Genomic DNA, 10,106 nt, shown 5'->3' on the forward strand with positions numbered 1-10,106 from the left:
CAGTGCCTCCATTAATTTTCCTGGAACAGAAGTTAAGCTCACAGATCTATACTTACTTGTGTCAGCCTTTGATCCTCCTTTGTGAATTGGGGTCACATTTGCACATTTCCAGTGTATGGGTACCTCCACTGAGTCCAAGGAAGCTCTCATAATTATGTCTAAGGGTTTGCTTACTTCCTTTGCTGCCTCCTTTAATATAACTGGATAGATCCCATCCACACCAGGTGCCTTTCTTGTGTTTATCTTCAACAGTTTCTCCTCCACTTTACTCCCAGTTATTTCAAGATTCTGTAGCTTACTGCTAGAGTTGAATACACCTCTGGCATTCCCCTTGCTGAATAACTCCTCATGTGTGAATGTCGATGCAAAATATTCATTTAGTTTGTTAGCTACCTGAGCAGGATCATCAACAGTTGACCCATCAATATCAAGTGGACCAATCTGATTCATCCCCTTCCTTCTAGAGTTTACATAAGTAAAGAACTCTTTGCTGTTTTTCTTTGCATCCCTTGCCAAGGATTTCTCGTAATCTGCCTTCGCCTGCCTAACCTCCTTTGTAACTTGGTTGCATATCAACTTGTATCTATCATAGGCTTCTGTGTCGTGTTAATTTGTAAGTATCCCATGCATTTTTCTTCTCTGCCATATGCCTCATTAGTTCATCTGACATCCATTTTGGCCTAAACCTTGAACAATATTTCTTAGTTGGTATGTAAAGCCTAGTAGCTTCCAAGATAAGTTCTTTGAATGCTTCCCATTTTGAATTTGCTGTTGGTAACATCATCAGTTGGTCCCACTGTATAGAATTTAAATACTGTCTCAGTCCATCGTAGTCGCCTTTACGGAAGCAATAACCCTTCCCTTTACCCCTAATGGTAGTTACCTCTTTGAGTAAATCCCACTTCAGCACACTGTGATCACTGCCACCTAGTGGTTCATTTATCTGCAGATTCTTAATGCATGAAGAATCACTGCTGATAATGAAATCAAGAGTATTACTCCCTCTAGTTGCCTCCCGAACATTCTGATGTAGAAAAAAATAATCATCCAATAAATCCACAAAAGCCCTGCTAGTGTGTGAGTGACTAGCCCCCAAATTCCAGTCAGTATCTGGGAAATTAAAATCTCCCATTATAAGACTCTCTGATTTACTGGCCCACTCTATTTCCCTGTACAGTTTCATATTATACTCATCAGAGTCATTAGGCCTATAGCACACTCCTACTCTCAATTTTGATCTTCCAATGCTTATGTCACACCAAACTGACTCAACACTGCACTGTCCAGCGCTGTCGACTGGTTTCACTTCCCTGGTTTTTATGTGTTTCTTAACTAATAGCATAACCCCTCCCCCTTCCTATCCTGTCTATCCTTTCTGTAGATGTTGTACTCCCCAAATTCCAGTTCTGCATCCCTTATATCTGTGTGACACCACGTCTCTGATATCCCAACAATATCTGCCTTTGATGTTTTGAGCAATACCTCAAATTCATCAAATTTATTTACTAAACTCCTAGCATTGGTGTACACGCAAGTATACCTGCACCTGTTTCTATTCTTAGCTACCCTAACACAACCCATGTGTTTACTTGTACCGCAGTGGCTCCCAGCAGTCTCTGAAATGTCAGGCATATTGTTTTTCAGGCTTCTGCTCATTCTAATAGAAGCAGTGCAAGAATCTCTTTTACCTCTGCCAGTGGCTACTGTCAATCTATTGGTCTTTGTCTCCCCCCAAGCTAGCAGTTTTCCGACCCACCTAACACTGCCTCAATAGCATCAGCAAATATTCTTGCGCCCTTTCTATTTAAGTGTATCCCATCCCTGTAGAAGCAGTCTCTCCTGTTAACAAGTACAGTCCAGGCAGAAAAAAATTCTACCTCTTGAGCCTTGCACAATCTTTCCAGGGCCGAATTGATCGACAAGGCTCTCATCATATATTCCCTCCTATCGTGTCTGGGCAGAATTGCAGACACTTTCAAATTCAACCCTAATTCTCGGCTTTTGTTCAACAGTGACCTGTACTTGTTAAGTAATTCTGCCGGTCTCCTACTCTTAATATCATTAGTGCCAACGTGTACAACTATATCACCTTTTGGCCTATATCACCTATATCAACTATATCTTTCTTGGCTTTTAGTATATTTTGTCTTCCTGTATCATGAAACTGTTCCATCCACCATACTGTGTGTATAATTCAGATGTGGTTTGTTCAATTCACATTGAAAACATTTTTGGGCTTTAATTATCAAACCGCATTTGTATACATATACTGTATTACAATTCTTGATTTCTCTTTGAAACTTGTTATTTCAGAAATAGGGGGATTATTCTGAAATAGAAAAAAGTGATGGTCAGTTATGCACATCAAACTGAAACTTACACATCTAATGCTTGTAGTCTTGTGAAAATCAGTTCATTATTTCAATTACCAGTAAAGTTATTTGGCTTTTTTTTGGAACATTCATTTTGTTAAACTATATTTAACAAATCTTATCAAAATATAATTCAGTGTTTATAAATACCAGGTGATTCATACAAAAATGTGGGCAATTATCCTTAGGTAAATACTATTGGCACGTTCAATGTTATCCGCTTAGCAGTTGGGCTAATGAGGAAAAATGAACCTGATGTTGATGGACAGAGAGGAATTATTATAAACACATCTAGTGTTTATGGATATGATGGTGATCAAGGTCAAGCTGCATATGCAGCTTGTTCAGGAGCAATTATTGGAATGACCTTACCCATTTCTAGAGACTTGGCATCTGAAGGAATCCGGTGTTGCACAATTGCACCAGGTAAAAATTATTTTTATCTTAACTTTGTTCCCCCCTAACTAGTCTAATATCTTCCTTGTAATAATGCTCAACTTGTTTGAGGTTTGGAATTTTTTTATATATAATATTGAATATAACATTATAACTGAACCTTATTTTAATTCAAAATAAGGAATTGCAAAACTTTGTGTTTTACTACTTAAGAACAACTTTAAGTGTTTGGTCATAAATTGCGTGGTTCTGTGCCATCTGAATTTAATCTGGGATTAGCGTAACCTATTTTGAAAGGATTTCTCCCCCCCACCACCTTTACATCTAGCGCAGTGGGTACAATCACTTAACAAAACCATGATTTGTCTGAGCTATAACTGAAGTGTTGTCTAGATGATCCTGCAGTGCTTCTTTTACCAGTGCCTCCATTAATTTTCCTGGAACAGAAGTTAAACTAACGGGTCTATAATTACTTGTGTCGCCCTTTGATTCTCCTTTGTGAATTGGGGTCACATGTGCACATCTCCAATCCACGGGTACCTCCTCTGAGTCCAAAGAAGCTCTCATAATTATGTGTAAGGGTTTGCTTACTTCCTTTGCTGCCTCCTTTAATATAACTGGATAGATCCCATCCACCCCGGGTGCCTTTTTTTATGTTTATCTTCAACAATTTCTCCTCCACTTTTCTCTCAGTTATTACAAAATCATTTAGCTTACTGCCAGAATTCAATTCACCTCTGGCATTCCCCTCCCTAAATAACTTCTCATGTGTGAATGTAGATGCAAAATACTAATTTAGTTTGTTAGCCACCTGAGCAGGAGTCGCCTCCGTAACCAGGTGGGAAGGAGGAGCAGCAGCAGTGCATAACACACTCTTCTTGATTAGACCGGTGTTCGAGCCCGTCACCACCAAATACGGAGGATGCGGAAAGGTCAGGGAATGACCACCGCATATCCTCGAGCAATATGGCCTTAGTTGCTAATGCTCCTAAAAACCAAATAACAAACAATAAATAACCTGAGCAGGATCATCAACAGTTGAACCATCGATATCCAGTGGACCAATCTGATTCATCCCTTTCCTTCTAGAGTTTACATAGGTAAAGAACTCTTTGTTTTTTTTTTACATCCTTTGCAAAGAATTTCTCATAATCTGCCTTTGCCTGCCTAATCTCCTTTGTGACTTGGTTACAGACCAGCTTATATCTATCATAAGCTTCCATGTCACCTATTAATTTATATGTATTCCATGCATTTTTCTTCTTTGCCATATGTCTCATTAGTTCATCTGACATCCATTGAGGCCTAAACCTTGAACAATATTTCTTAGTTGATATGTAAAGCCTAGTAGCTTCCAAGATTAATTCTTTGAATGCTTCCCATTTTGAATTTTCTGTTGGTAACATCTTAAGTTGGTCCCATTATATAGAATTTAAATACTGTCTCAGACCACCATAGTCGCCTTTACGAAAGCAAAAACCCTTCCCTTTCAATTTCAATTCCACACAACCATTCCCTCTAAAAGGAATGGTTGTGTGAATTAATAATTCATTGCCAGACCATGATTTCTAGTCTTTAGAGGCAAGTTATAGCACCTTCAATCAGTGAGCCATGTTTCATCATCAGCCATTTTCAATCCACTGCAGTACGAATGCCTCTAAAACAGCTTTCCAGTTCCTTCTGTTTTGTGCAATGGCCATCCATTTACTACCCACAAACTCTTGAATTTCATCTTTTCATTTCCACTGTTGTCTTCCAGGTTTTCTTTTACTCTATCTTGGGTACCATTCTGCTATTTTCTTAGTCCATCTGCAATCATGTTTTTGAGCTGTGTGTCCTGCCAAAGTCATTTCAGTTCTTTAGTTTTGATAAGGATGTCCTTTATTTGCATTTGTTGCCTAATTCATGTGTTTCTCTTCTTATCCAACAGTCTGATTCCTATAATTTGTCCCATTCTTTGCTGTGCAGTTTTCAGCTTCTCTTCCATTCTTCTGCTGAGTGCTCAAGTTTCACTCCCATGTCATGACTGGGAGTATACACTGATTCATTATTTTACATTTCAGACAAACTGGGATATTGCTACTCAGTATGTGACTGAGTAGCAATATTGAACGGATAGCATTCAATTCTGAATGCTATCCATTCAAAATTTATTCTTCTCTTGACTTCTAGCCATTTATCATTATTATAGCAAATGCCTTGTATGTGAATCCACCTTTTCAATTTCTGCTCCTTCGATGATTATATTCCTTCCTGTGGCATTCATGTTCATCATTACCTTTGTTTTAACCACATTCATCTTCTAGCCATTTATCATTATTACAGCTAATGTCTTGTCCATCATTACTTTTGTTTTAACCATATTCATCTTTAGTCCGAAATCCTTACTACTCTGCATAACTGATTAAGGTTTTCCTCTAATTCGTAAATAATGTGGAAATCGTAAATGATTTAGGTACTCTCCATTCCCATTGACTGCTTTCTGCGATCAGTCCAACCTTCTGAAAGCTTCCTGAAGGGCAGCAGTAAACAACTTCGGAGATATTGTCTCCTTATCAAATTCTTTTCTCAATTTTAAATTTGATACTGTCTTTTCAACCATTTATAATGTAATGTATATCATAAAAATCGTAACGTATAAGGTTTCTATGCCCAAAACATTGCCTTATGCAGTATGGAGTCAAATGCGTTTTCATAATCCACAAAATTCAAGGCATAATGGTGTTTTTTATTCATTTGCTTTCTCCATTAGCTGTCTTATTATGTGAAGGTATCCATAGTTGAGAATCCTGTCCTCAAGCCAGTTTCCTCTTTCAGTTAATTCTCATCAAGTATTCTTTCTAATCTGTCAGTGATGACCCTTTTGAACAACTGGCACATGTGGGACAACAAGCTAATTGGTCTATAATTTCTGATTTGTCCCTTTCTTATTTGGTGCACCAATGGAACAATTTGAGTCACTGAAAAAACGGGTGCTTGCCCTTGAGAATAATGCATCCTGGAGCTTGTCAGGGACTCAAGGCTTCAGCAATCTACCAAGTGATGCACTCCCGATTCGGACCTCAAAACAGAAAAACCAAGTGCAAAATACTCTGGTTCAAAAGGACTTTGTTTTATTAGGAGACTCTATTGTCAGGCAAACGGGGAATATTTTTTGTAATAAGGATAGGTGGAGTAGAACCAGGGTATGTCTGCCAGGAGCAACTATTAATGGTGTCACCAACAGATTGTCAGATTTAAGGGGGGGGGCAAAGAGAATATTATTATTCATGTGGGGACTAATGACATTAAACGTACACGATCTGACGATTTGTTGGAAAAATACAGGACCATGCTGAGGAAATGCCACGAGCTAGGCCACAGTGTTTAGAAGTGTCGTCAATAAAATGAGCAAATTCGAACTGCTGGTTAAAACAAGTAACACGAACATAATAGGACTCATGGAAACGTGGTGCCACCCGGAAATAGGGGATGATGAGTTTCAGTACAGCTTGTATGATGTATTTAGGAAGGATAGGATAGATAGAAGGGGTAGTGGGGTAATGCTTCTTATCAGAAGCAGCCTGAGTGCGACGATAGCGTTCCCGGATTCAGACGTTTCACGTGCTAGTATAGAATCTGTATGGTGTGAGATAGTTGGAAACAAAGGTGTAATGCGAGTAGGAGTGGTCTACAGACTGGGTGATTGTGAAGATTACAACGAAAGCCTCTACATGCAAATGGAATGGGCAAGTAAGCGTCAATGTCTTATTATGGATTATTTCAATTTGCCTCTAATAGATTGGAGTAAATGGGAAGGAAACCTGACGTGGGGAACAATTTTTAAATCAACTAGATGACTGTTATTTGTATCAACATGTCAGGGAAAGTACAAGAGAAAAGAATATTCTAGACCTCATCATCACCCATGAATCAGATGACATAACATACTCCCTCCTATCGTGTCTGCGCAGAATTGCAGACACTTTCAAATTCAACCCTATTTCACGGCTTTTTTTCAACAGTGACCTGTACTTGTTAAGCAATTCTGCCGGTCTCCTACTCTTGATATCATTCGTGCCAACGTGTACAACTATATCACCTTTTGTGCCCTTAAAAGATGATATCTGCTCTACAAGGTCATCAGCCTTTGCCCCTGGCAGACATACCTTCAGACTTAACTTCACTAGCTTTAGTATAGGCATTCGATGCAAGAAAGCAACCTTATACATCAGCCAAAAAAAAACCCCTCCCGATTTCATCCCTCCATTCACTCAAAAGTTTATCTAGTTCTGCCTTGAATTTATTTAAACTGTCAACAACCACAATGACAGATGGGAGTCTGTTCCAACCATCAACTGCCTGCTGGCTGAAGGGAAATTTCTGCACGTCTATTCTACAATTGTCTTTCCTCAATTTGAATTTAAGTCTACTCAGATTCCTGATTCTTCCTCTTCATACACCTCAGTCAGATCACCTTGTAGGTGTTTAGTCTCCAGTCGCTGCAATTTGCAGAACTTAAGCCCTTCTTGATAACGGCAACCCTTTGCCTCATGCAATAATCTCGTTGCCCTTCTCCTTACTCATTCTAGCAGCTCTACATCTTTCCTGAAATGAGGCCTCCAGGCATGTATGCAGTACTCAAGGTGTGGCCTGACCATTGCCTTATACAAGGGAATAATCACCTCCTTATTCCTGTTTGCAAAGTTCCTGTATATCATTGACAAGAGTACCATGAGCTACTCTTGGTCATGGAGAGGTCAGGGAATGGCCACCGCATATCCCCGAAGCAATATGGCCTTAGTTACTAATGCTCCTAAAAACCAAATATCAAACAAAGCATTTTTATTCGCTGTTATGAGTCTCGTTAGTTCTTCTGACATCCATCATCTAAATCTTGAACAGTATTTCTTAGTTTTAATGATAAGTCTAGATTAAGTCTCTGAAGGCTTCCCATTTAGAATTTGCTGTTGGTAACATCAACAGTTGGTCCCACTGTAAAGAATTTAAAAACTGTCTTGAGACTACCGTCATAACATTTACGAAAGCAAAAACCCTTTCTTCTATGGTATTTACATCTTTGAGTAAATCCCACATCAGCACACTGATCACTGCTACATAGTGGTTCCTTTATATGCAGATTCTTAATGCATGAGTAATCACTGCTGACAATCAGTTCTAGAGTATTACTCTCTCTGGTTGCCTCAAACATTCTGCTGTAGAAAAGAATCATCTAATAAATCCACAGGTGTCTCCGTAGCCAGGTGGGCTGGAGCAGCAGTGTATTACACACGCTTCTTGATGAGACCAGGGTTTGAGCCTGTGCCCACCAAATACGGAGGGTGTGGAAAGGTCAGGGAATGACCACCGCACATCCCCAGAGCAATATGGCCTTAGTTGCCAATGCTCCTAAAACCAAATAACAAACAAACAAACTAATAAATCCACAAAAATCTTATTAGTGTGCAAGTGACCATTCCAAAATATCCAATCAGTATTTGGGACCTTAAAATCTCCCATTATAAGATAATCCAATTTACTGGCCCACTCTCTTTCTCTGTACAGTTGTTCATTGTACTCATCAGAGTTATTAGGCCTATAACACACTCCTACTCTCATTTTCCCAGTGCTTATGTCACACCAAATTGACTCAACACCAAATTGACTCAACATTGCACTGTCCTCCCATGTCAACTGGATGCACTTCTTTAGATTTGATGTGTTTCTTAACTAACAGCATAATCCCTCCTCCCTTTCTATTCTGTCTATCCTTTCTGTACACATTGTACTCCCCAAATTCCAATTCTTCATTCCTTATGTCTATGTGATACCATGTCTCTGATATCCCAACAGTATCTGCCTTTGATGTCTTCACCAGCACCCCAAATTCATCAAATTAATTTACTTTACTCCTAGCCTTGATGTACATGCAGGTATACATACACCTGTTCTTACTCTTAGTTGCCCTAACACAGCCCATGTATTTACTTGCTCCATGATGACTTCCAGCAGTCCTTGAAATCCCCAGCACCTTGCTCTCCAGGCTGCTGTTCATTCTAATAGAAGCAGGGCAAGAATCACTTTCACCTCTCCCTGCTGCTACTGTTAACTTCTGCTGGACTTGATAAGATTGTGGAAATGATTTGGCCTCCTTCATGGCACTTTTGATAAGTAGCGTAATCCCTCCCTTTCTGTTTTTCCCTCCATATATCTCCTGTACATACTATTCACCACAACGAAATTCTTCATCTATTATGTACAGATGGTACTGTGTGTAAAGACAGGAGTATAAGCAGTACATTCCCTGGTTTTAATCCACCTATCTTTATTGCATAAAATAGTTTAGAAGAAAAAAAGCATTATAAAATTAATCAAGCAAAATTAATCAAGAACACAAAAGGGTATTCTTAAGGGTTGTCAGTTTTGTAAATTGTAGTGTGGGAAACTAGGCATCTGTGAGGAAACCTGATTGATATGTTTAACAATGGATTAAGTGAACTAAATGCTTTTGGCATCCTTACTTTTTTGGATAACATGTATAAGTGGACATAAATTTAAATTTGAAAAGGATGGTTGCAGCATGGATGTGCAAAAATTTGGTTTCAGTTAGAGAGCAATTGATTATTGGAATAAACATCCACCTGGTGTTGCAGAAGTGGGTAGTTTTAATGAATTTAAGGAGTGATTAGACAAATTATTAGAGGGGATGTGTGAAAATTTTTTTTTTTTTTTTGTTGCTGATATTACACTTATACACACACACACCATGTTTATTTATTTTTAATGTATTTATTATTATTTGTTTTTCCAGAGTTGATTTCCACACCACTTGTTAATAGTCTTCCTGAAGATGTTCTGCAGTTTCTCTCAGAAGCAGCTCCATTTCCAAGAAGGCTTGGAATTCCGGATGAATATGCGATGACTGCGCAATTTTTAATTCAGAATCCTCTAATAAATGGTGAAGTAATCAGATTAGACAGGGCTATGAGATTTAATCTTTGAATTCATTCAGTTATATATGTATTTATTTATATTGCTTTATTTGGCAAATATTTGATAAATAAAAAGAATATAGAAAATATGTTGATTATAATTTAATTAAGTAATGTATATACTCATAAGAGAATTTGCTTTACAAGGTACTTAGCTTGAAAATTCTTAAAACCTTGAATTCTTGATGCTTATTACACATCTAAAGTTTATCAAGGATCAAGAATTCAAGAAATGTTGAATTCTTGATCCTTGATAAACTTTAGATGTGTAATAATTCATTTAATAAAGAATTTAAAAAATCGTATACATTTCTACCTTCTACCTGATGCCAGAGGGATTGAAATATTTTCATGACAGAAATTGAGT

General features: G+C 38.2%; 1 protein-coding gene across 1 annotated transcript in view; it reads left to right on the top strand.

The window, feature by feature from the left end:
* The window catches only part of LOC150086384 (3-hydroxyacyl-CoA dehydrogenase type-2-like), a 57,810-nt gene extending 47,984 nt beyond the window's left edge, over positions 1 to 9,826 (top strand). The window contains exons 4-5 of the mRNA XM_090371343.1: positions 2,561 to 2,798; positions 9,559 to 9,826. Coding sequence (XP_090227469.1) covers positions 2,561 to 2,798; positions 9,559 to 9,749 — 429 coding nt within the window. The 3' untranslated portion in view covers positions 9,750 to 9,826. The remainder of the gene's footprint in view (positions 1 to 2,560; positions 2,799 to 9,558) is intronic.
* The last annotated feature ends 280 nt before the right edge of the window (positions 9,827 to 10,106 follow it).

The sequence above is a fragment of the Mastigoproctus giganteus genome, chromosome 4 (assembly GCF_048544385.1).
Source record: "Mastigoproctus giganteus isolate SK-2022 chromosome 4, ASM4854438v1, whole genome shotgun sequence".
NCBI lineage: Eukaryota > Metazoa > Arthropoda > Arachnida > Uropygi > Thelyphonidae > Mastigoproctus > Mastigoproctus giganteus.